The 26,009-nt window shown below is 42.1% G+C and overlaps 2 protein-coding genes across 3 annotated transcripts in view; one reads left to right on the top strand and one right to left on the bottom strand.

The window, feature by feature from the left end:
• The window catches only part of BTBD7 (BTB (POZ) domain containing 7), a 32,098-nt gene extending 20,772 nt beyond the window's left edge, over nucleotides 1-11,326 (top strand). Inside the window, exons 5-11 of one of the 2 annotated variants that reach the window (XM_009878794.1) lie at nucleotides 1,665-1,825; nucleotides 2,126-2,269; nucleotides 2,504-2,617; nucleotides 4,145-4,334; nucleotides 7,492-7,670; nucleotides 8,413-8,841; nucleotides 10,517-11,326. In XM_009878794.1, coding sequence (XP_009877096.1) covers nucleotides 1,665-1,825; nucleotides 2,126-2,269; nucleotides 2,504-2,617; nucleotides 4,145-4,334; nucleotides 7,492-7,670; nucleotides 8,413-8,841; nucleotides 10,517-11,326 — 2,027 coding nt within the window. The remainder of the gene's footprint in view (nucleotides 1-1,664; nucleotides 1,826-2,125; nucleotides 2,270-2,503; nucleotides 2,618-4,144; nucleotides 4,335-7,491; nucleotides 7,671-8,412; nucleotides 8,842-10,516) is intronic. The other variant, XM_009878795.1, reaches the window with a different exon arrangement.
• Nucleotides 11,327-17,563: 6,237 nt separating this feature from the next.
• Nucleotides 17,564-25,905, bottom strand: UBR7 (ubiquitin protein ligase E3 component n-recognin 7 (putative); the record flags this gene model as incomplete). The annotated part of the gene is made up of 9 exons (XM_009878797.1): nucleotides 17,564-17,840; nucleotides 18,645-18,706; nucleotides 19,585-19,747; nucleotides 20,154-20,285; nucleotides 20,839-21,020; nucleotides 22,229-22,334; nucleotides 23,444-23,497; nucleotides 24,237-24,332; nucleotides 25,845-25,905. Coding segments are annotated over 9 exons (949 nt in total), but the record flags the coding sequence as incomplete, so codon positions are not given.
• Between the last annotated feature and the right edge of the window lie 104 nt (nucleotides 25,906-26,009).

The raw sequence follows: 26,009 nt of genomic DNA, 5'->3' as shown, positions 1-26,009 counted from the left end.
TTGTTGTCTCAGAATTATTTTTCTTGTAACTAATTCATCAAATTAAAAATGTCCCTGCAGTACCTTCTACATTTCCATACTCAGGCAGGCTTTTCACAGTAGTCTTATTCTTAGTTTGTTGTGTCAACCTTTCACTTCAGTTTGAGTATGTTTCTCCCACAGAAATCTGTGGTACTGAGAAGCAAGCCATCCGGTGGCATCAGTGCTTTTCCTAAAGTAGATGTATATGTATTTTTATTAGCTCAGATACATGTTATTGCTACAGTGGTACCTTCAAGGGTGATCTCACATGTGTTGGCTGTGGGAAGTGGGTTAAATATATATTTCCCAGATAACAAATGCAAGTAGCTTGTAGTTCGTCCTCACCACAAAGTGCCAGTGGGAATACAATGAAAGGAACAGAAAGGGAGGAATCTGGCTGTGTGAAAACAGGGCAGTGCTGGTGTGGCTGCTATCTCTGGAGGGCTGGCCATGGTTTTGAAAACCACAGTTACTCCTTGTGATACAACTGCTTGCTCATGGACATGTTGTCTGAAATGCAACAAAAAGTCCATTGAAATACGTGTTTTTAGTGACCTGAGTAAGTATTACCTTTCTGTTTTCAAAACAAGATTTTCTGAGTGTTTGTCTTAAGGCACATTGGAGTGTAATGGAGCCAGTTCAACAGTAACAGACCTGGACTGGGAGAGAAGCTGCTCATTTGGAGTAGTTGTGTAGCTTCCTGGCCTGCGGTGTTCATTAAGTGAATGGCTCATTTCTCTTTCGCGGGATCATCAGATAACATGATAAACAAATGCAGAAATAGGAGCTACAGCAGGTTCTATCAGATTGGGGCCAAATTTAGTCTGGTAATTTGATCTAAATTCCTCAGTGACGCTTCTGATTTTGCAGCTCTGAATATGTAGCCATGTCAGTCGAATACCAGAAAGCATTAGAAATTGTAATGGGCTGTGGCCGAAACTAGAGCTGCCTGTATGGAGGGGAGGATAGATGTTTGACAGGTTTCCTCAAAGAACGAAGCTGGTCAGGTTCAAGTTGGGCACCACACCTAAAATGCAGGCAAAGGTAGTTAACTGGGGAGGGAGAAGGACCCAAGAGTGTCATACGTTGTCAGCTTGCAGTCTCCAGCGAGCTACCCACAACTGGCACAAATAGGTGTGCTGTGACCATGAAAACAGTCTGAACTGACTTGACACGGTTGTTACTAAGGTGTGTTACACAAGGAGGCTAGAATAATTTATCCCAGTGGACTCTTCAGGCCTTAATTTGTAGAAAATAAGTCACTAAAAACTGCTAGGGAAAGTGAGAGGAGCTGCAGGAGACAGTCCTTGGGGGAACTGCTAGCAGGGAGGTAAAAGTGTTTTCATAGCATAGCTCTTGGTAGAGTTTTATAAACACCATTTTTGTATTTTTTGCCTGGCTTACACCTTGCAACTGACAGCTGTGCAAGTGACCCATGTTCCCATAAACTGAACTTGTCTCTGTGGATGCTTCACAGCAGATTTTAAGGCATGAAAAAAATTTGTGGAACAATGCTGATAAGCACTGTTGATTTAAAATTAGAATTTTCTTTCCTCTTCTACAACTTCTCGAAGACCTGCAACTCCCACTTTCCTACTTTAACTTTTAAATATAAACTTGGTATTTCTTGTGCCATCCCACAGAGCCTAATTTACTCAGTGGTACTGCTCACAGTGTGAACAAAAGAGGTGTGAAGAGGAGAGATCTTGATATTGAGGAGCTGAGGGAGATCCTGTCTCCACTTCTACCTTTTGTCCGCATTGAGCACATCTTACCCATGAATAGTGAAGTACTGAGTGACGCAGTAAGTAGTATTGTACAAATACTATCACCGAGTTCTTTGTACTTCAGATTCTGCAGTTCAGGGGGTTTTGTTGGGTTTTTTTGTTGTCTTAGGAGTTAACTCCTAAAAAATTATTGTCCAGAGTAGCACGTGTATAACTTGTTTTCTGATTGCATTTTCTGTCCTTTAAATCTATCAGAGGGCTAAAGAAAAATTAGTGGTGAAGAATTCAGTGTAAGAAATGCATTTCTTGCAAGTTTTTCCCTGTATTTGGATTTTAAAAAGCCCCCAACATGTAAAACTCTTTCTTGATTCTTAAAGATGAAGAGAGGCTTGATTAGTACTCCTCCCTCAGACATGCTACCAACATCGGAAGGTGGAAAGTCAAATGCCTGGCTGCGGCAAAAAAATGCTGGAATATATGTGCGACCAAGACTGTTCTCACCATATGTGGAAGAGGCTAAGGTAATAATCATTAACAACACTTCAGTATTGTTAAATTGAAGTCATCAGGGGGTTCTGTAAACAGGGAAAGATTTTGGTATATTTTGTCTCTCTTTGCATGTACTGGCCTAAAATACTAACATTTTCAATTTAACAAGACTTACAAGATTGATCATCAGGCTCAAGTCTCTAGAACTGGTCAGAAAAATTTCAACAAAATTTTTTTTTGTCGAAATTGAAATGTTTGCGAGACAGATCTTGATGAAATTCCACCGGAAACAAAGCAGCGTTCTGAGGGAAACCTCCCTGGTTTCCAGCCAGTTTGCCGGCCCAGCTCCTCGGCAGCCCTCCTGGCAGGCGGATGGCAAGGTGAGAGCCTGAGAGTCCCAGTTTGCAGCTAGTCAGCAACCTTGGTGCCAGGTCTTTCAGGCTCCCCAGCTCCCACCAGAGCTGGGTGGAGAGCCACTGTTCCACTCGGCTGAGAACTCTGATGTTTCATCCTCTTGTTTGAATGGGAGCATAGCCAAAATTCTTTCGATCCTCCGCAAAATGGAATAACTGTCTTGTGTCCAATTTGACTCAAGTCCTTTGTGTCCCCCTCAAGCAGTAGCTTCCCTATTTAATACCTTGCGTGAGGACTGTCATACCGAAGATCTTGTAGCATCTCTGATGACATTTGGTGACAGGGTGGAGATGACTCTGTGTGGGGCAGAAACATGCCACACATACAAAATGGGAGCCTTGTAGGTCGCTAATTAATGCCCCCACTTAAGGCAGCTCATGAGTCCCGGCAGTGGAGGTGACTGTAGAACAAGAGGATTAGGTGAAGCTATGCACGTCCACATTGCCTACAAACTCTGACCACTGTGCTGGTGAATTCAGAGCTTTTGCGCTGTGCCTAAGAAAGAAAATATCTTCTAAGGCTGTGACTTGTTGTTGACATCCTCTTTGAGGGAAGGGGAGAAGTAAAACTACTTTGTGTTTGGGGCACAAAGGCTAGAGAAGAGCAGGTAGCACTGAAGTAGCAAAGGAAGACTAGTCAGTTAAAATTTTATCGTTGTGTCTTGGGTTGTTAAAACTAACAAAAATGTGTTGAAGAACATGTGATAAAAGCTTTGACTCTTTCAGTTTTCAGGTATAGAATATGGGAGTGCTTTAGTGGTAATTTTATAGTGAGAAGTGCATTCTAAGTTTTTCAGGTGTTGACATCCCTTCCCCTCCTCTCCCCCACCCCAGAATCCTACTTGTTTCTGTGAGTTTCATGTTATGCTATTACTATCTTTAAAGGTATCATTAACTGTTTAACCTTAGAGGGAGGACTCTTACACTTAGTACATGGTAATGATACTCCTGTTCATAGATCAATTATTGTGAAATGCAAAACTTGCAGATGAGTGATTTCTGATTTTGATTTCTTTACTCCCCTGTTAGCCTCCTATTTTTTGAAATAAATCCATTTGACGTGAAGTGAGAATCTTAAAAGATTATGCATAAATCTCCTTCTATAAGGTGCCTGAATGAAACACATTTAATTTTCAGACTAATGCTTTCTATTCCGTGACACAGAGTTGAGACCTATAGGCAATAATTGCCCGAGACAGAGTCTGCAGGGTCTGACCTCAAGAAGGTTACTTCTAATCTGACAGGCACAAAATAAACAAAGCAACCTTCCCAAACATTATTCACCTGCCTGGTCTTAGCTCTGAAACCCAGTTCAGATCATGCCTGGAAAATGGCACAGAAAATGCTGTGGAAAAGCCAAATACTGTTTGGAACCTGGCAAAGTTATGGTTTAGTCATGGCTAGAGTCATGGCCTGGGGGCTGTGTTTGCTGCAGACCCCACTGGGCATGTGCGTGCGGTGCCTTCACGAGGGCTCTAACGGCTGTCGTTGCAGTCAGTGCTGGATGAGATGATGGTGGAACAAACCGATCTCGTTCGTTTGCGGATGGTCCGAATGTCCAACGTGCCCGACACCCTTTACATGGTCAACAACGCGGTGCCGCAGTGCTGTCACATGATTACCCACCAGCAAGTTAGCACCAACCAGTCCAGTCCTCCTTCTGTTATAGCCAACGAGATCCCAGGTGAGGCTGCTGCATCGCTTGCAATGCCAGTTGCTCTCGTGGGGCAGGGGGCTTGGGGCTGGGGAGAGCAAATGTGAATCACTGCGCGCTGTTTTTCCCTCAGAGAGTAGTACTACACCGTCTGGGCTTCTTCCCACCCAGTAGTAGTCCCTTTTGCTTTGGTCTAGTCTGAAGACGTTTAACTGGTTTTATGTGGCGTCGTAAGCAGTTGGAAAATAAACTACTGGCAGGGGTAGTGTTTTAAATGCTTCAGAAGGGCAATTTTAACAGCCTTGGACTGGGACACATGCTGGAACCTGCCTCTCTGTTCTCAGAGTGGTTCTCGGTGTTCTACAACCAGTCATCCAAGAAGGGTAAGATCCAGAAGGCTGGAAAATGGCAAAATGCTGATTTCTTTCAAGAACAAAAAGTAAGGAAGCATAACTTGTAAGGCAGTCAGCTTAAGTCAGTTTGGCAGAAAGATACTGGAAATGGGCACTCAAAACACACTTTTCAGAATACCAAATCCACTGTAGCTTTGAGGCCAAGCCAGCTTCATTCCTTGTGTGGCAGAGCAAGTTGTTACAGTAGATACTGCCTCTCTTGACTTCAGGATACTTGATGTGACAGTCCCCGTAGGCAAACCAGGGAAATACAGTTTTAAAACTATGTAGCAATAAAGATATGCCACCAAGAAAAGTAATCTTCCATCACTCCCCGTTTTATAAGCTCTTTGTATATCAATTATGTCTCCCTTCAGTCAACTGCACTAAAAGGAGGTTAGATAAACTGTTCTTAGAGGTGCTAGATCCAGGACAAAACCAAAAGGTTTGAATCGCTGCAAGAGAGTTTAAGGTGTTAGGGAGCTTGGAAACTCAGTTTAAACACTGTAGCAAGTTTTCTAGGAGATTTGTGGAAAGGTTGTCTCTGTTTCTTGTGGTTTGGAAGAGGCTTGATAAAGCCTGAAAGGAGCTTCTGAAAAATTCTGTAATTTGATAAAAGTGCTAATCGTTTGTGTGGAAACTTAGAGCTGTGGCATCTCAGCAGACTTTCCCTGCCGCCCCCACAGAAAAGCATAAATACACTTGCTGTGAATGGAATGTGAAGTATTTAATTATGAGATGCGACTTTTAATAACGTTTTGACTCAGTTTCCAAAGTTTAGAAAAGAAACAGTTTCTCAAAGGTATCCAGTGGTTTGCAAAAGTTTTCACTTTCTGAAAAAATCTGGCTCTGCTGGCACATTGTGAGATATCTTGACGAATCTGAAACTCTAGTACAGTGTGATTCTGTGCAATTTCATAGGTAGGAATTATTGCCGGCCCTTTGATTTGAGCCTGGATGGAACTCGGAGACTGGCTGGTAGTTGGAGCACAAATACTGTGTCCTGGTGACTGACTGCTTTGCTTGCTTCTGTAATAAGCGAAAGAGTTGATTGTTTTGCCAACGTCTTGTGCCATGAAGAGTAGATGGAGCCCAGTTAATTTGAGGAGATTCAGGCAATGTGCCAAACCTATAACTTATGCGGGAGTCAGTCCCAAAGGATGGATGGAGCACAGGAGCTGCTGGAGGGAGAGCTGGGCAATGTTGCCTCCATGCTCCCTCAGCCAAGCTCTTGGAACAAGGAGTTCTTTTCAGTTTAGGTGTTCTCCATCTGTCCCTTGTGTCTTCCTTGTCTACCCGCTGCCTGTGGATATTTGCATAAATGCTGTTGGCAGCAGGTTTTAGTGCTGCTCTTGCAACACTCTTCTGCTTAAGTCTGCTTTACCTTGAGGCTCAGTTCTGCAGGTAATTGAGTTTCCTTAGGTAATTTCCAGTTTTGGTTTGAATTAGAAATTCTGCAAATGACTTGAGCAGATTGTATTTTTAATATATGTAATCTCTCTTACGTATGTTTCACATGAGTAGTAGTTGAAAAAACCCCCAACAAACAAAGAAAAAAATGCAGAAGCTGTATCTGAGAAGATAGCACTTTTAAATGAAAATTTTAGACTGTTTTTATGCCTATTAGTTTGGAGAACTGCTTCAAACTTATCTAAAATCCTCTTTATTCAGTGTTAGCAAAATGCTGCTTGTAGCTAAACATCTGGCTGCTAAACCACGATTTTTCAGAACAGTTGAAGTGTGTGGAGGGTAGCTTGTAGGACGTATTTCCAAGCCTTGAAGACTGGATAGAATTAATTATTTTTTCCCCATAGCACAGGAACTCAATTTGAGGGGTTGGAATATTTTGTACTATATATACACTTACCCTTCCTGTACCAATGTACAGGTGAAATTGTGACCAGTTTTAGTATATGGTGTTGGGTTTTCTTCTTCTCTGTAAAGCAAATGTCTTTTCACACTGTCTGATCTGTTTAATTTTTTTGAGCTTTCATTATGGACATCTGGTCATGGTAATAGATAAGGTTTGTAAAGTTGGTAAAGGATTAGATGACAGGACTTATGTATTCTGAAATCTGGATTTATCTTCTCTTACGATACGCACATTTTCCTGAGGACAGAAAGATCAGAGAGTAGTATCATTTATTGTCAAACAGCAGCAATAAGTGGCATAAGAAAAATTTGCAACAGAATACCCCAAATTATACATGATTTCTTCATGGAAAGGTGTTTTTTTTTTAAATTATTTCAACGTGGCTGCATAAACCAACATAATTTTAACAGGTTTACATTGGCTTACATCTTGTCTAATTTTTTTTAGAATGCTCTTTCTGTAGTTACACACTGGTATTATGGGCTTGTGATTATAGAATTCCACTAGAAGTATGAAGTGCATGCCAAAAAAATCAATGAATTCTTGGCCTGTAGAATTCATGAGGGAACATTCAGCTGTTATTTAAGATATCCTGCCCCCACCTCAAGTCATAAAATTCCTCCATCATAAGGGGTTAGAAAGAAGGCTGTATTTGTTGCTCATTCTAGCAGAATCTGGAAAAATGGTATATGACTTTACCTGTTGTATCGTGTGTGTTATCCCATGTGGCTTAATGGTTCTCCAAAGAACATGTGTGTAAGTTGAACTGTTCTTGGCAGAATGTTTTTTAAAAAAAGCCAAGTCAGCCTGATGTTAGATTTTTCCTTCAGAATTAAATCTAACTGTTGCAATCAAACTTACTGTCTCACAGTTCAGAAAGTAATCTCTGTTATCCCTGTTCTGTTCTCTGTTACCTCTCCAGTTCCCAATCTCCTCGTTGTAAAAGAGATGATCAGACGGCTACAGGAGCTGCGTCATACTGAGCAGGTGCAAAGAGCGTATGCTCTGAATTGTGGAGAAGGTGCCACAGTCAGTTACGAGATTCAGATTCGTGTGCTGCGGGAATTCGGACTCTCTGATGCTGCTGCTGAACTTTTGCAGGTATGAAAAAATTTCTGTGTAAGGCCAAAAGCGCTTTGATTCTTTGTGTTTATGAATTGGCTTGGATGTGTAGTCTGCAATAAGAAAACCAATTTTTTCTGTGTACATGGAGGTCCAAAAATGCTTTGAAATGCCTGTAATAACTTTCAGACTGCCCAGGTATGAATTACAGTGAGAATGTTGGATTTGATATATGTGATTTTATAAATGCATGAGTGCAATGTGTAAATATTTTTCTCAAGACTTGTTGCCATTCTGGGTGCTCTTACTGCTACAGATCTTGGGGACTAAAAAAAATCTGCTGAAGAGGCAGCTGATGAGAACAGTCAAACCATAACTAGAAATCTAGATGTGAGTTACTCTGGAATCAGAGAAAAAAGTCCTAACTGGTACAGCAGATCTGCATGATGCATATTGGGACTGGGAAACTGGAAGTCTCACTTCTGTTTGTACACTACTGTTAAAGCAAATGCATTTGTTGATCAGCTTATTCACATGGTGAATCTCATGTTTCTTGTCCCGGGGTTTTGGTTTGTTTTGTGGGTTTTTTTTAAAGAAAAACCCACCACACGTTTGTTCCACAGTAGCTGTAATTAACTTGAGTGTTGATGAGGTTTCGAGTGGCACATCTAGCCTGTTACGGTACGAGCTGATTTCTAGTTCCAGTGCGTGTTAGCCGACTTTTTTAGATGACTTCTTGCTTTGCTTTGTTACATGCCTTTTTTTTGTTTTTCCTTTTTAGAATCCTCACAAATTCTTTCCTGATGAGCGATTTGGGGATGAAAGCCCCCTCCTGACAATGAGACAGTCTGGACGATGTCGTGTTAACAGCACTCCCACTGCAGAAACCATGTTTACAGAACTGGACTCTTTTGTGGCCTTCCATCCACCATTGCCCCCTCCTCCACCTCCATACCACCCACCAGCAACTCCTATTCATAACCAGTTCAAAGTGGGCTGGAAACAAAGGGTGCCAAGTCAACATCCCTCCCGTTCCTTTTCTTACCCCTGTAATCACTCCCTCTTCCACTCCCGCACCGCTCCCAAGGCCGTACCGCCTGTCTACTTGCCCGGGGTGAAAGCCGCACCTCCCGACTGCACCAACACTGCCGGTCTGGCGAGACAAACGGTGGCTGCAGCAGCAGCAGTCATGGCAGCTGAGAAGCAAGTCGTGAGTATTGTGATTCCTCCTCTTCTCGCTGTCTTGGGGCACTCACAGTAGCTTACGGAGGGGAGCTGGAGAGAATTCTTGGGACATAACTTGGCTTTGTTAAATTAACCCTTTTGGTTAGGAGAAGAATTTTCTGCTAAGCTGGCTGGCAGCATCCTGCATCCCAAAGGCATGCCCTAGTGCCTAGGAGAGTGAATGTTCCAGAGACAGGAGCGTTTTGGAGGGCAAGTGGGGCTCACTAATCTTCTGAAATAATGCTGTTTGCTCTACATTGAAACAAAGCATGCGTCCACTTTAGTTAGTGGACTAACCCTGTAATTCACAGGTAGAAATAGTGATGATATTTTGGCTGTTCACAGGTAAGTAGTCCTGAAGTAAAGAGATGTATATAAAGGGAACCTGTGGAGAATGTGAAGGCCTTACAGCTACAAAAAAGATTTTAAAAAGAATAGGCAAGCAGAAATGGGTAATTGCTAATACAAGGGGGTTTGTTACAACCTCTAAAGACAATCATTATAGCTGCTGAACTACAATGTGGTGCAGTGAGAACAATGAACTATAACATACTGGACAAAGATGTGAAGTACATGAAATGCTAAACAAAGAATTAGGGAATTTATTTCTGCAGTGAAAAAAGTTGTGTCAGTACATATTGTCGTACTGAAAACCTGCTCTTCAGATGCAATTTTATCTGCAGTTCTGAATGGAAACACAGATTTGTTTTGTTGTTTTTCTTTAGCAATCATTCTAAATGTATTGCACTCCTTTTTATATTTTGAGGTTAAATATATAGCTTCAAATTAGTTTGTTTTTCTAAGGGTGAGTTTTGTAGCATGTCTCTCTCTTGCTCAATACTGACTTCACTAAGGAAACCATGTAGTGATCTTTTTCACATTAGAAATGCTTCTGCTGGAATATGCTTTTATAAAAAATACAAGAAGAAGCATAGACTTAATATGGGCGATACTTTCATTCTGTATTTTTTCTGCAATTTGTGAGTTACTAATAATTCATGATTACTAAAATTGTTTTAATTAGAAATGATAAACACAAGTAGAAGTTCCCACTCTTTTATCTGGAAGACTGTAATGCACTTGTCTCCTTGCAGGATTGCCTATAGGCGTGGGTGAGAAGAATGCTGTGTGACAAACTTAGGGCAACAGTGTCACCGGCGCTCTCCCCACAAGACCTGGGGCTGTCGGGCCACACACACGTGTGTCTGCAATTAACTTAACTTGAAAATACGAAATGCAAGCAGAAGCATCGGTAGTGACATAATATGTGTTTTGAGGTTTCCCTGCGCTGGAACTCTGTGCTGTAACAAACCATTTGTTCAGATCTGCACTGAGTACCTTGTTTAGTTTGCTAATTGTGAGTGGCTTACAGCAGGTGTACCTTTTGAGATTTTAACAGTACAGAAAGGATGCGTTTAAGAAGGAGCTATTATTGTGGCACAACAGCTTCATGAAGGAAGGAAATTGTCTCAAGCTAGCAGGAAGGTCAAGGTTGGAGGATCCATGTGTTCTTTGAACAGCATAGGAAAGTTGTGGGATGAAACTTGCAGGCTGAGGCAAAGGTAGATAAGGAAACACTATTTTGAATTACAGAAAGAGTAATGCAGCTTGAGTCTTAGCTTTTGCCTTTTTTCTATGGATCAATTTCTTTTCTCTTCCAGTGTACTCAGCCCTTGCTAAATGAACTGATGCCAGACATCGCAATGGGTGTGTCAGCAATGTCTTTAAAAGACAGAAGATTACCGGAGCTCACAGTCGACACAGAATTAAGCCAGACTGTTGCAGAGGTCGGGCCCGGTCCACCCCAGCACATTTCATGTATTCAGAACAGACACGTGCCCACTTCTCGAAAGAAACATGCAATAGAGCAAAAAATAGATGCTCGAGAAAATCAGCAGGAATATCCTGACTTCTACGACTTCTCTAATGCTGCATGCAGACCCTCTACTCCAGCACCCAACAGGCACAGTCCTTCGCAAGGCATCTATTTTGGCCCGGATTTGTACAGCCACAATAAAGTGTCACCAAGTGGCTTAAAATCTGCCTATCTACCTTCCCAGATATCTCCTAAAAAGCAAGAGGACTCTAGGAGGGAATACCAGCTCTCTCAAGATGGGCATCAACACAGACAGAAGAATGAGCCGATACACCTCGATGTCTTAGAACAACCTCCCCAGCGACTGGACTTGGCGTTGGCTACCCAGGAAAATGCTGGCAATGGCCCAGTTCACATCAGAGGAAGAACAAAGATGGAAACCGATTTAACCTACGGGCTGACCTCCAACAGGCCTGCGCTCCCAGCGTACGCCTCTGAGATGCCAGAAGAGAGACCCGGCAGGAGACTGGCAGAGGATGAGCCATTGGAACACGGAGCACAGAGAAATGCAGATCTGGAAAGGGAAGATGCAGTGAGCAGAGGAAGGAGGTCTCCAAACAAACCAGACTTCCTCTATAAAAAATCTGCCCTATGAAAGCGACCTCCACGATTTCTCTGTGCCTAAGAGTTGTAAGCATCCCGTTCTTCGCAACTTTTAGCCTGCCTTTGGTCAGAAATTCATCCATGCCAGCAGATAAATTCAGCTTCGCTCACTTCTTTTGTACGTACATTGCTCTTAGAGATGGCATGCTATAAGTTTGGTTTTAATGCTGCTTCTGGTTTTATTTTGTGGGACTTTTTGTTTTTGTAGCAAATTTAATTAAGCCTTTTAAAAAGAAAAGTTGGTACCTTTTTTCTACAACCTGGTAGCCTTTTGCACCTGTACATCTATTTTAGTGTATTAGTTTTGTACTAATATGTTAAGCTTTATTGTCACATTTAAAGGACTGTATTTTCATACTTTTGCATTTTCCCTTTCACCTGCCAATTCCCTATGTGCATTGGGTTGCACATTATGAAATGTATTTTCTTATGAGATAGTAACAATGCGTTTATTTTTAATTATAGGAATTCCAAAGAACAGCACATCAAAATACTACGTTTTGTTAGATTTATTTTGTTTGTTCGTTTGTTTAGATCTGAAATCTTCCTGATTTTGATGACTATGGCAAGAATCCAGTCTCACGTTTTGTTTGAAAAGTTCTGGCAGCTGGTCTTACCCTTATACAGCAAGCCCACTTCAAGAATTATATTTGGGTTTTTAAGAGTCCAGGGGGATATTTAGAAGTCCAAATGCCAGTTAAATTCACTGGGATCTGACAGTGCGATTCTGTTTGCTTTCTGGTCCCGCTGTGTTGGTGGAGAACTCCACGATCACCCGGGAGCACTTACTAGACTAGAGTTATTCATTTGCCCGTGCAGAAATAGATCTAGAAATACTGTAAAAATGATAATAATAACTTGTTCTTCCAGCTACCTGTACGTGGGGGTAAGCAAAGACTGGAGCTGAGGATTCCTGCTAAATCCTGGCGTGTCGGGAAGACAAGGCGTGGTGTCTTAGCTGTTGCCTGAGCGGTGACCCTCCGCTCCAGAGGGCTCCCTCTCCAACAGAGGTGCTGAGGGGACTGCTCATTGCCTTGCGTTCTCCTTCCTGCCTATGACTAAAAAAGGGCTTCACTCTTAGTGACGTGTTCAGTGTTCCTTACCTGATCTCAAGTGTGGCCGGCTTCGTAAGCGCAGCTGTTCCGTGAACAAAGTCAAAGCGAAAAGTAACAACTGCTTGAGCATCATGGAACATGCAAAGCTTTAGCACTCTTAAATTACGCTTCCGTTTCCCGGCTTTGCTTCTTTAAAGCACAGAAATGAGATTCGTGGGTGACAGATTCTGGGCTGGCAGCCTGCCCCACTGCATTGGGGATCAGCAGCACCCCAGGGGTGTATCCTTGATAAGTGCATCCTTAATACGTACTGGGCAGTTTTGACCACAGATTCATTGCATTTAGGATAGAGATCTGATGCCACTGCACTGTAGTGGTTACTGGTAAAGGCCTGTTTGGTTGTTGGATTATTTTATTTTTTTAAAATGCAGTTTCTGTAATTTCCCTGTAGGAGAAAATTTTAATCCCAAGTGTGATCTAAGGACTGCTTCAAGGTTGGGTTGAGCTGTTTCCTGCAGTCCGGAATGCTTAACACTATTTAAACGGAAACCTTGTTGCAACTTTACTTTTAGTTTTAGTCAATCGTGGATTGTTACCTAACGTGTTTCCTTAAAGTGCGCAAGGCCTGGAGACAGCACCACGATGTTACTGAAATCTATTGAACACTTTGTTTCCAAACTACGAGATAGTTTCTAGATAAATGAAGACCTTGGTATTTGAACCAATGAATCCTAACATCTCCTGCTTCTGTGAAAGCCCTGCAGATACTCCTCCTGACATGCAGCCGTGAAGGGCGTGGTGTAGGACTGAAGGAGAAACTTAGCGAAACTGCCTAGGTGACATGTCTTCTGAGTGAGTGGAGATGTTGTTTGTTGTGGGGTTTTTCACCCTTGCTAGTTTTTCTTAATTTTTTTGACCACAGTCAAGACACCTGGTGGTCCTGGCCTCATCACCAGCTCGCAGTGCTTCCGTGGGACTGCGCCGCCGATTGTTGTGATGTCGAAGAGGGTGTCAGTGGGGGGACGGTGCTGCTGCAGGTTAGGGACGGAGGTTTGTTGGGTTTCCTCTGAAGATCTGAGCACGGTGCTGTTTGCCCACGTAGCTCTAACCACACACTTGGATCTCATGCTCAGCAGCATTAGAGGCATCAACTTGCGTCACACACTGAAACCCTGAAATATCCTGCACTTGTGTCACAGGCGTCTTGGTAGCTTAATTACTAAAAAGTCACAGCTGTCCTCAGAAGACTTGCTATTCTGAGTAATTTATTTTAGCCTAAAATTGATAGGTGTACTTTGACAAAACTATTTTAGTTACCGTAGTCCGATGTGGCATCGTGTGCCTGGACAGAGATGGGGCTGAAATCCGCAGATGTAACTTAAGCTTGAAATTTGTGGGCATGTGGCTGATGAAGACTGAAAAGTTTTGAGATTATGGCTTGAGAGAAATCATGAGATGTTTTTGGCTTTGGAATAAGCTGATGAGAACTGCCTCTGGGGGCAACATGTTTGTATTTTAGAATACAAAACAGCTTCTGAAGTCTCAGAAGCTGAACAGTATTAAAAAGAGAATAAAGTATTTAAAAGTAGGTGGAAAATACAAGTTCTTCTGAGGCCACAAAGACAATCAGGCCATGTAGACAATCTGCATTTTCACTTGTATGTTTTGAGTGGGGAAGATAGCAGCTGATAGCAGCTAATGGCAGCTGATTTGAAGTGGAAAAGAAGGATTAGTCAAATGACTGGAACTGGATTTTTGTACTCCAGCGTAGGATTTCCTGCTTAGTTGGATGAGCAGAGAGGGAGGGGAGAGAGACCATCTTGACTCTTCCTGGCAGCATTATTCAGAAGCTGGTGTTCACACTGCATCCCACTTGCAGAACGCGTCTGTGCTACCTGCTACTCACTTCTTCTTGTTCTCTGTCTACTGAAACTTTGGTGCAGAAGCTCCTTGTTTACATGAAGCACTTTCTGATTAGGCTGGAAATGAACATCTTTTCCTCCTGTAAATTTCATGGATAACATTACTGACTGTATTTTGCTTGAGGCTAGAGGTAGGAACGTTACAATTTCTTGAATGAGGACGACTCGTGCCCTAATAAAGAGAGAGCTCAGACTTTCACTTAATAAGCAACATGCAAAAACTTCTTAATCCTCTTTCCCCGACTCCCTCCTTTTTTCCTTATTCTGTGGATGAATAACTTAATTTCTGAAACAGATTCTTCCTTTGAAATGTTTTGTTGTTTCACGCAGTTACTGTAGTGGTGTGTTAGTAACTGCTGTGTTGATTGGCAGTTTCTTGTTGTATTTTTCCTATTCTTGAGGATTTTTGTTTCTGAAAGTTAATGCTGTGGCCACCTTCACTCGTAAGCCTTGGGTTTTGGTCCTGGAATATCCCAAATGTTTGTCTTATAGGTTTCTTTGGTTTGGATTTGCTGAGGGTTTTTTTGAGTTTGATTTTGGGTTTGTTTTGGGGTTTTTTGTTTTCTTTGGGAAGAATATTCATGCTGTTCAAGGCACTGTTCTAATAATTATACGCTTCTGTGGGAGAGGTGGTGCTGAGCTCTGTTGAACACAGGGAACAGCCGGGAGATAAAGTTGTAAAATGGTATTTGGAGTTTCTGTAATTATCTGTACGCCGGAAGGTAGCCCTGCCTTCGGCAATGTTACGGTTTTGTTTGTTGTCCTTGTGTTGTTACTGGTATAAAGTCAAGTGCCTTCAATGCTAAAGGCTCAGAAAACTTTCTTAAACTGACTTCATGTCCTATGCAAGTGTTTTTTCTACAACCTGCATAACCAGTACTTTGTAAAACTTGTTTACGCTTCGATTGTACATAGTGTTTTTTAAAAAAAATAGTATTTTTATTTAGGTACCTCCAAACTTGAATTCTAGTCTTGTGTGATGCATTGTAAAACAATACATTTCTCTTTTGAGTACCATTACAGTTGTAAAAAGGTTTTCACTGGTTCTATTTTTCTACTGTTGCTGAGAAGCATGTAACACTGACTTTATCCTACGTATAGTTGGCATTTCAAATAAATGGCTTGTATAGAACACGCCTGTGCGACTTCTTCCAGTTCCCAGCAGGCTGCCGCAGCGACTTACCGGCTGAACCCACCCTGTGTCACTGTCCCACGCGCACTGGCTGCGAGCAGGGGAGGAGAAGCGCCTTACTACAAACCGTAAGGTGCCCTCTAACAGTAAAGGCTCGTAAAACTGGCAAGGTTTGTTACTCCTTCTGGGAAAAAAGTGCACAATAATGCTTTGAACATCAAGGCTACGATACAGACCAGCGTAAGAAGAGGAATTAAAAGTCAGTGGCACTGCTCAGGCAGCTTATTAAAAGCACTTCGGTGGAATAGTTCAGCGAGTTCTTCTGGCTAGAGCTTAATTTCCTGAAGCTGTTCACTATTAAAGGCGCTGGGATTACTCACAGCCAAGGCAGCAGGACTTGGCCCTTGATCTAGGGAGCATTCATTTTCTCAGCAGAACCAGACAAAGGCAGACACTCACCAAGTACCCAGCACTCTCTTCTTGAGTCACAGCTATCCTGCATCCCCAGAATATGTGTTACACCTCTTTCACAGAAACGAGTGCTTCACTGGAAACGCATCATCCAGCAGCAGAATATCTTTACTTGTCTCATTTCGACGTACAGCAGCACCGTGCTGTGGGTTATGGCCTGATCTAACGTGGGGGTGGGGGAAGGGAGGGAGTTCTATGTGGTCTTAAGTGTTAACGACTGACACCTTCACTCTTTCACCCAGGAAGATGAAGTTTAGGAGCAACTTCCTAAACTAGACGCATTTAACATTTATCGTCACAGGCTTTCTGTTCATTTTTGTAGCAGCATTCCTCTACGTCTGGTTCAGGGTAACGTGAGCTCACATCAGCAGCACTTCAGAAAAAACCCAAGACACAGTACAGATTGAAATTATTTAATTTTTAGATATTGTAGTTAGATATGCAGGTACAACTCCCATAACAGTTGCTACCAAAAAAATAGCACATACACTATCCCATGTTAAATTTAAAAGCAACTAATAATTTTGCATGAAACAAACATGAACTGAGCCTCTACACTAGAAGTAGTTTGTGTAAATAAAGCAGTCAGAAAGAATTAATAGGGGGAATGATAAAGGTCTTGTTTTCTCCTCAAAAGTCATTAAGATGGAAGCAGAATAGTACCCCATGGGAGGAAACCTCAAAATACCTAAAGCAGGAGTTAAAAATTAGAACTTTAAGAAAGTAGGTTTTGGAGTTTGTAGGTAAAGAAAAGCTAAAAACTACAGTAGGCTCCAAACTCATGAAAAGTCAATATTTAGTTGTAGCTAAGTGTAGATTCTTAAAAGTCAGGGAAACATCTCCTGTTCTATAATTATCACAGTGATTATAAAAAGATCATGTATTTTATACTGTAGCAAGGTGCCAGGATGCGGCAGCATTTTCAGTTACATTTACAAAGTAGAGTAATTTGCAGTAGGTTAGTTTTCAAAATCTAAGCACAGTCAAAGTCCTGTAACAAACCCCCTCCCTGGTACTTAATTTGTAATTTAGTACCTTCTCCTAGACATTGTTTCTATTCTAGCAAGTGGATAAAGTTATGTGACAAATCTTTCATGTAAAACATCACTGTACAATATTAGAAACAGTTTTTGACTTTATAAAAACAGACCGCTGTGTTGCATCAAGCCTAACCTCCAATTTCTCATTTTTCCCATGCCTAGGGCGTGCTTCCACAGCGGAATGCGAGCATGTGCCCCAGCACAGCGTGGTTCACTTCACCTGGTGTCACCCAAATGTTAAAACTCAACTTCACCCAATAGCCCTGACCGTAACACGCACCTGCTTTACCCTCTCCAGAGCTGTGCCTACCTCAGAGTAGGAAGCAGACATTTACTTTGTGCATGGAGCCTTTGCTAGAATCGCTCTCCCCTGAAGAGATGACCAGAGCCCTTTAGTGCAGGAAAACAACATGCTCCAGCCTGGCAAAGCCTGCTGAGCGCCCGCTGCCCACGCTGCACCGGAGGGAGGGCCCCGGTACAGGGCACGGCTCTGGCGCCAACAGTCACATAGTGAGAGGTCGAAGGCAACACGGGGTGGCACATGGTCCTGGGCACAAGGTCCCCCGGCACAAGGGCGGCTTTTGCAGGAACACCAAGGTGGTCAGTACTGAAACCCCTATAAATGCAATGTATCTGGTAAGAACGCGCTTTAGGTGCTACAAATAAAGGTAGTAGGAGACAAAATGAAGACGTTTCTTGGCCCACTGCGTTTTGATGAGAAGCCAAATACTGAAGATGCCTCTTCTGTTTGCCAGTGAATAGTTTCTCCAGCTATCCTGTCAGCCCTCTCAGTCTAACTACAGTAGTACTGCATCCTGTTAGTCCGTCGTCTTTTCCGAGACTGAAATTCTTCAAAGAAGTGCTGAATGTCTTCTCTTTTAACTACCTGAGGGAAGCAATATAAAACCCAAGTTGTAGTACAAGAATTCAATGAGAGAATCCTTTTTTTTAGCTGCCTGCATCCCACGTGTAATATACAAAGCATATAGAAGCAAGGGTCCCGAAATCTCTCGGATCAGCTAGCAAAATGGCCTTCCTGTTGTACCCAAAGGAGACAATGACCAAATTCTCTTATAAGACAATACAAACACAGAAGCAAGCTCCACAAAGGCAGAACAACTGCATGGAGCGAAGCTCCTGATGGTATTTTTAACAGCTTTGACCACTTGCTTTTATCATAATGAAAATTAACACAAAGCAAGATTTACACTAGCTTACTTCAGACTCATTGCAACCTAAGAATGGCTATCTAGCAAATAAACCAACAAAACAGGAGTTGATTAATAAAAGACATGCAAATTCCTCCAGGAAAACAACTGAAAAGACTGCCAATATTTTGTGAGTCCTTTTTCTAAGAGTTTAGATTTCATCTAAGAAAAACCATAAATGTTAAAGAGCTTTTTTCCCTAAATACTCCTAGAGCCAGAGAAGTTTCATTTAAATTAAAGAACTGCTCTCAGTACTTTATAGGAAGATATCTGTAAGGGGCGTGTTATCTCTCAACAATGTCATTAAGGAAATAAAACTTTTAAATTCCAATCAAATCAGAGATTTCTAACTCCTACTGCAGTACCAGCAACTCCAAGAGACAGGGAAAAAAAATAACATGGCATCACAGTATTCAACACCCACCCCTCAACAGTACTTTAAAACATGTTTTCTGGCAAACAAATGCTGAGTTGCATCTTACCGTTCCCTCATCTGCAAATCTCCTGAGATAGTCAGTCAGTTCTGTCTTTAAATCGTTGTACTCTGGATGGAGAAGTGAAGGCAAAGGAAAGAAAACAAACAAAAAGAACCAAGATATCCAGCTTTAGTTTAACACTGCCTTAAGGAGACAACTTGTTCTACTTCCTGTCATTCATTAGATTTACTTGAGACAAATCTAGGTTTGAACTGGATTATAAATAATAGTTATAAAAAGAAAGACAAGTCTGGGTAAACGGGACAAGCCTAGCAATTTATCAGACTAACCTATGCAGTCTGAGTATCTGTTCAGGTGATCTTCAAAGATACGTATAGAAATGCAGTGAGTGAATTAGCACAATTAATTCAAAAGACTACCCCTGCTCCCAGCTTCCCAGTGGGAAAGCACACGTGGGTCACAGTGGTGAGTTTCTAGCCTGTAATTCAGGACTGGGCAAATGTCCTCACCAGAGGGCAAACCCCTCACCTAGAAGAGGGAAACGTGGCTCTAGGTCTAAAATACCTCAGCGCTGCCGTATCAACGTACTCCGCAGCAGAGCTACTGGGGAGCAGCCTGCACTGCAGCCTCACGCCGGCCACAGACAACCGGGGAGTGCCAAAGCAACAGAACAGGGGAAGGTAAGTAAGCCACACAACAGAAGTGTAAATCAATGTTTAAATAGTCACAAGAAATTACTATCAATGCGGTACCTGCAATGTTAAGTAGGAGAAAAGTTCCCCACTGTCTAGCTCCTCGCTATAAGTTGTAACAACAGAGCAGAGAGGACAAACTTCTCCAGACTGAGGTGTGCAATCTGTCATACAGTCTTCTACATCTTACAAAACTAGTCTGACACCACGCTGCAAGACCTGATACTGATCTCCTGTGGGAAATTGCTTGCTCGAAGTGTCAAGGCAGATTCTAGGAAAACAGCTGTATTTACCACAGATGAGTTCTACTTGCTGGACTCTGTTCATGCTGTTAAGGGTGTCCATTAAAGGATCTCTCCTCTCTGTTTCTTGGTCACTGGTACCTTTATTTTCATAAGCCAAGACAGTGTCACATTCATCTGTCAGGAACTGGACTTCAAGTTCTGAATACATTTTCTGGAGAATGAAATAAAATTGACTTTTACATTACAAAGTTTTTCAGATGGAGATGCTCTCGCCCAATCCTCTTTGTGTTCAGTATCTCAAATAAAACTGATAATGTAAATTTTGTATCCAGCATTTCAGACATCTCCCCATAATGACTTCCAAAGCAATACTGGATTTAAGCAGCAAAGAAAACAGAAACATTTAGAGACTCCTTCGTGCTGTATTAACTCCGAAGAACTCAGCATGTTTATGTGGGGTGGAGAGGGTTTTAGATACTTACATGCAGAGTAAGAACATTTACGCAGAGTAAGAATATTTACACAGACTTTTTTATGAAGCTTCCCTTGAAAGATTCTCTGGGAGCTCCTCCCTGTCTCCCCAGCGGTAATGACAGTAATGAAGAGAGAATACATACCAAACAGTCTTCACAGGTGCATAATTTGCTTCTCCAGTTTGATGGCCAAAAGGTGGCAGTATCTTTTTTTAAAAATTGCTTGCTTTGGAGTTCTTTCAGCTTGCAGACTGGCGCCTCGCTCTTAGTAACCACCTGAATTGAAATGAGTGTTCAGTAAAGTCACTTTAAATGCACTCCGTTCTTTCCAGCACATCATTTTCCTAAGGCAAGCCTTTTCTTTTGTCTCAGACTTAGTTTTATAAACAACCTATATTACCACTTCATCCACACGAGGACTCTGATGTGGTTTTGGCAGATTCCACTGGGTATTTCTGTAGAAATTTACTGCAATAGCCACAAACGTTTAAGAAGTCAGACTGGACTGTCATGCAAATGCAGCTACAGTGCAGTGCAATGCAATTTGGAAGTTACCTCAGTGTAAAGGCCAGTGGCTGACAAGAAGGGCTGGATCTAACCTGTCAGCAAACAGGTGTGACGCCCCTGTCACCCACTTGGACAAACGTGTCCCTCAGCCTACGCTGTGCTCCACAGAGACTGCACGTTGAAGTGTCAGTGACTGAAGAGAAACCCAGGAACAGACTGAAAGCATTCACCTCTTTGCTGTACCTACACAGAAAGAGGTGGGCTTTACTTCACCTATCATCAGTACCAAGATGTACAGAACAGAAAGGAAGGTCCGTTTTACCTCCGGACAAGACCCAGAGCTAGTGGATGGTTCGTTAAACTGTTCCAGTTGCTTTTCCTCCTTCGTTTCTTGGTGTTCCACTCCACTTTCTTTTTTTATTTCTCTCTTCTGCTCTTCACTTTCCTCAACCTTCAGGACAATCGCTTCATCCTCAAGGGAGTTCACTTTGGTCAAAGCAGGAACTGGACAATGAATACCCATGTAAGTAAAAATATTGTGCCAGACAACATACTACAGGTGACCCACAGTCATTCTCTCTGCTTTACAGTGCAGCATCAAAGAGCACCTAGATCGTGTCATACACTGCGAGGTCCTGCATACATTCTACAGCTGTACGAAGACACAGTGAACTAGGGATACAAAGAAACTGCTCCCTCTTTCACCATAGTCTTCATCACCTTTAACAGGCTTTTCTAAAATACTCCATTTCCCAAAATCTAAGCCCTAGGAGAAGAGAAAGGGTATCACAATTTCAGATTTTCTGTACTAAGATGCTTGTCCTTGACACCATTTGATAGCTACTGTAGGTTCAGTAGCTGTTTGCGTGCTTTTTTGCTGACTCCATATCAAGAGTCTCTCATTTTTTCTAGACCCACTGTCAAGGACACACTAAAAACGCTACAACAGATTAACTACACCAACCACTTCCTCATTCAAAACAAGTTTTTCTTTTGATGTCAACTCAAATGTATACCCTGTGACACAGCTGGTTGGGAGAATAAAACCAAAACCAAGAAACCCCCCCCATTCTGTGCTGTCTTTACATTAGAAGGAAGAGAACTCCACGTGAGCCAGCTTCAAATCGTTAAAATTACCACTGAAATTTCTGGCACAGAAGAGATCAAGCAGCAGCTGATAAAAGCTACATTTGGGAGACTACATGAAACCACCTCTTTCCACAGAAATCAAGTCATCTACCCTTCGGATCGCACAGAGCAGGCAGAGGCCTGGCATGACCGCAGGGAACACATCCTGAGCACGGCCCCACCTCTGCTCAGGTTGAGGTTTCACACGTTCCCTTCAGGTCACTCTGTCACTCACGCTCTGCTGCCCAGAGCCTCTTAGCTCTTCGCCTCACTGCTTCCCTCAGGATGGCCCTGCAGTTCTTTGATCCAGAAATTAAGTTTCTTGAGACAAGTGTTATGTCTTCATCCATCTATCTGCTAGCATATCTTTGATAAAGTAAATGAGTGAGCACCCCGGAATTAAAATTTAGGAACAAGAACTTGATTGGTTCTTGTTTTGATTCTTGGAGACACGATATTCATTATATTCCAATATAATGAATATCGTGTCTCCAAGAACTTAAACAGCGTTATGTCATTAATCACCCACGTGTGAGAAATACATGCTAAGGAAATATTAGCTCAGATATCTTCATTTTCTTTACCTGCTAACTGCGCCGCATAGGCCCACAGGAAATGGCAGTGCTTCATGCAGGCTTGGCAAACCATTTCATGGAAGTCTCCGCTTTCGGGGGGAACTGCACCAAGATGCTATCAAAAAGAAATAAGCATGCAGAAGTGAAACGTTTGTGACAAATTAACACTCCAGTTTTAGAGGAAGTAATATGTGAAATGTGATCATCTTCTCTTAACTTAAGGACTGGAAAGAGCTAATAAAAATTCCAGGGAAAAAACTGAAATAATTCTTTTTGTCAACAGCCTTTTATGCTTTCTACATACCCACTAATCTCAGTCCTATCTTCATCTCATCTCTAAACGTTACCCTTCTAAACTGTCCTAAACTTCTGAAGGTGAAGATACTGCACATTTAAATGCTTAAATAACCTATGATTCCTTCCTTACCTCTAAGAGATTGTAAGTCTTCATAATGAACTTAAGAAGAATTAGGTCCCAAAGCTCTCTACAAACTGGAGAGAACTATTTGGGCAACTGAAAGCATTTATCGGCTCTTTTTTGAAAAGCGCTCTTGCAAAGCTCACAGTATGCAGCAAAACATTCTTAATACATACATTTATACAAAAGAATCCTGTAGTTTATCTACAGAATCCCATAATTGAAGCCAACCATCTCTTTTTTTAATTCTTTGATCCTGCAACTTCAAACATTGAATTTCACTTGTGCCCTTCAAGGCACAAGAGGCAGAATCCTTAATGCTTACACATTAAGTAGGGCACTCACTGAAGTGCTGAGCTGCTTTTATAAGATTTCCCCAAAGTTCATAATCAGGAACCAACCGCACAGTTTGTTCTTTGCTATTTAAAGGAATTACAGCTTAAAACACATTCTTCTGAGTGAAGAACTATTCAGGTAGTTGATAATGGTGCCTTAGTAGGAACCTTTTTATCACCAGTTCTACTGATTAGAATTTTCCAATTAAAGAGGTAATTATAAAGCTATTATTCTGCAGCAGTAACCTTCAGAAAGGTAGAACTCTTCCTAGGTTTTTTGGACTGGAGAACAACATATGATTAAACTTCCAAAATTCCTTAGCATGGGATGAAAAGAAATACCTTAGAACTCATGTAACAATCTTTTGAGAAGTACAGCAAACCTTCCCAAGTAAGAATAACCACACAAACTTAACCAACACCAACTCACTTCTCTGCGAATGGCAGTTCTGCTACTTATACTTTCCTTACCCTTCCATGGAACCAGTCTTCACAAACTATGCATTGGATCATCTCATCTGGAATCTAGATGAACAGGCACTTTATTAGCATTGATAGCAACCTCCGGAATCACAGAACGGTCAGAACTGGAAGGGTCCTCCAGAGATTGTCTAGTCCAGCCCCCCTGCCAGAGCAGGATCACCTACAGTAGGTCACACAGGAACGCGTCCAGGCAGGTTTTGAATGTCTCCAGAGAAGGAGACTCCACAACCTCCCTGGGCAGCCTGTGCCAGGGTTCTGTCACCCTCACAGGGAAAAAGTTTTTCCTCATGTTTAGAGGAAAAGGTGTTCTGACTACTGTAAAGGAAAGCTAATGCCCGTGCTACAGGACAGACTATCCCCATCCCTGAAGCCTTGTCAGAGCACTGTTGCAAGAATGAGGAAGCAGGTTCTAGTCTCTCCTAACACATGCCAGGACTTTATTCTGTGCTCACCACATTCCTCCAGGTAATGAGAGACCCAAGCCCTAAGGGAACTCTAACTTCACAGAGGAAAGCAGAGAGGACTGAAGGAGATTTTTGTCCAAAAGATGGTTTGTTTTCCTCATCTGTCTTCACTGCATAAACATATTCTACTATTAAAAAAAAAATGGAACTGATAAAGTAATTATTTTATATAGCACATGACAACCAAAAGCAATATGGAACATGCGATTTCTTAAAGTGGGATCTTCCCTGTAAAGCAGCCCAGCGACCACCCTTTGCACAATGTTTTGCATAATTACCATGTATATACAATTACTACCGGTTTTTGTATTTCTTACCTCATCTTCAGGATCAGGATAAGGTCTTTTACAAGTACAGTACAATCCATAGAAATTGTCATTATACTTATTTCCTGAATTCACCTTGCCCTTTTCCTAGGAGGAAAGGAAAAGATGTCTCAAGAGACAACGCAGTGCAAAAAACAGAAGACAGAAAAGACATATAATCTAGAAAAAAAACCAATTCCTGTTCCGTCTTACTTCCTGAAAGCAACCATTATACTCAACAGCCTGAAGATCCAAATAGACACTATCGAGACATCTATGCTCTAGAGTGAGCAGCATAGGCCACATGAGCAATACCAGTGTTTAAAAGGAAAGAGGAAAAACATTTTTTCTGCCTTTGTAAGATATGGCAACTGTGGTGTTTGTTAAGCTGCTGCCAATTTAAAACGATGTGAGAGTTTGGATCACCAACCATGCCTGCCTGCTGCCGTTACAGCCATTTACTGTGCAATTTTCCCTCCGTTTTTTTAAACATCCAGACTGTGATCCAAACCTAACTTTGCTTAATCTTACCACTGAGCTTCCACTAAATGCAAGTCATATAAGCCTCACTCTACAGGAGAAGATCATCCAAATTACAAAACATGCTGAATGAAATTCGATTATAAGTAATCTCATTGGAAAAAAAAAAAAAAAAAGGCAAAAAAAAAAGCTAATACAGCTGCAGGCAGAGGGCTTCAGAACTGCATGTTGGTGCAGCCTAAGGCCCTCGCAGGAACAACTGCAGCCATATATGATGTCACTACAAAACGCTTTCTGCTGCTGCTCTGACAAAGTAAGAACATACGATGAGAGCACCCAGAACCCATGGAGTCAGCCACATTAATGGACGGGTGCTGAAGGTCACTTAACCGGTACAATTGATTTTGCACGGAACCAAAGGAGGAGGAACAATCACGTGATTCATTTCATTGGTTCAAATGAGAAACAGTAACATCGTAAATTGTCACAGGTGTCTCTGCAGGGATCACTGGACTGTAGCCCTGGGCTGACTAGCTCTTGGATCTGTCCCAATTCTGTCAGAACAAAATGAGCATACACAAAACCACTTGCTGTTTCTGCATTTGGAGCGTAATTACCCTGGGAGCAGCACTGCAGGCAAGCCAAGCAGCTTCATGTCACTGCTTCCCAGAAGATACCAACTACTTCAGGAGTCCAACACGCTCACTGAGTATGAAAGCACCGGGGGCTTAACACAGAAAAAACCCTATCCTGTCAGTAGGCTCTGGTGACAAAAGATTTGAGCACTAACGCCACCACAAAGAAGGGCAGAAAACCATCCCTCTGACAACAGCACAACCTTACATTTGCATAAGATAACTGCAAAACTGCACCCCAAAATGTTCTCTTGAAGCCAGCTTAAAGCTAATGTGCAAGCACCACAACATAATGACAAGGATCAAACATTCTCCCTTCTCTCTCCTCACATTTCCCTTTGGTCCCTCACCAGTTTTACCTCCCGTTGTAATAATACTCCCTCCGCGTTTAACTTGTTGGGAAAAGTAGAGGTGCTGCCTGAGTCAGTGCTGGCTGAGGCAAGGCACCAGCCTCCCGAGACTGCTGCTTTGATTCTGTATGTATGAAACCTACGTTTGAACTTACTGGGAGTAACTTGCACTGCAGATTTTTGAACTTGCTATTTCCACAGTCACAGCGGAAGTTCCTGGAAAGAAAACCATCGCATTTCAGGTTTTTTATTAACTGAAAAAACATTGGGTTTTGTGTTGGTAACAATTCCCAGCAGTTTATCTGAAGCCATAAAAATAC

Source organism: Apaloderma vittatum, unplaced genomic scaffold (genome assembly GCF_000703405.1).
Source record: "Apaloderma vittatum isolate BGI_N311 unplaced genomic scaffold, ASM70340v1 scaffold1961, whole genome shotgun sequence".
NCBI lineage: Eukaryota > Metazoa > Chordata > Aves > Trogoniformes > Trogonidae > Apaloderma > Apaloderma vittatum.
The sequence above is the reverse complement of the archived record's forward strand: the minus strand, read 5'-3'. Positions and strand labels throughout refer to the sequence as shown.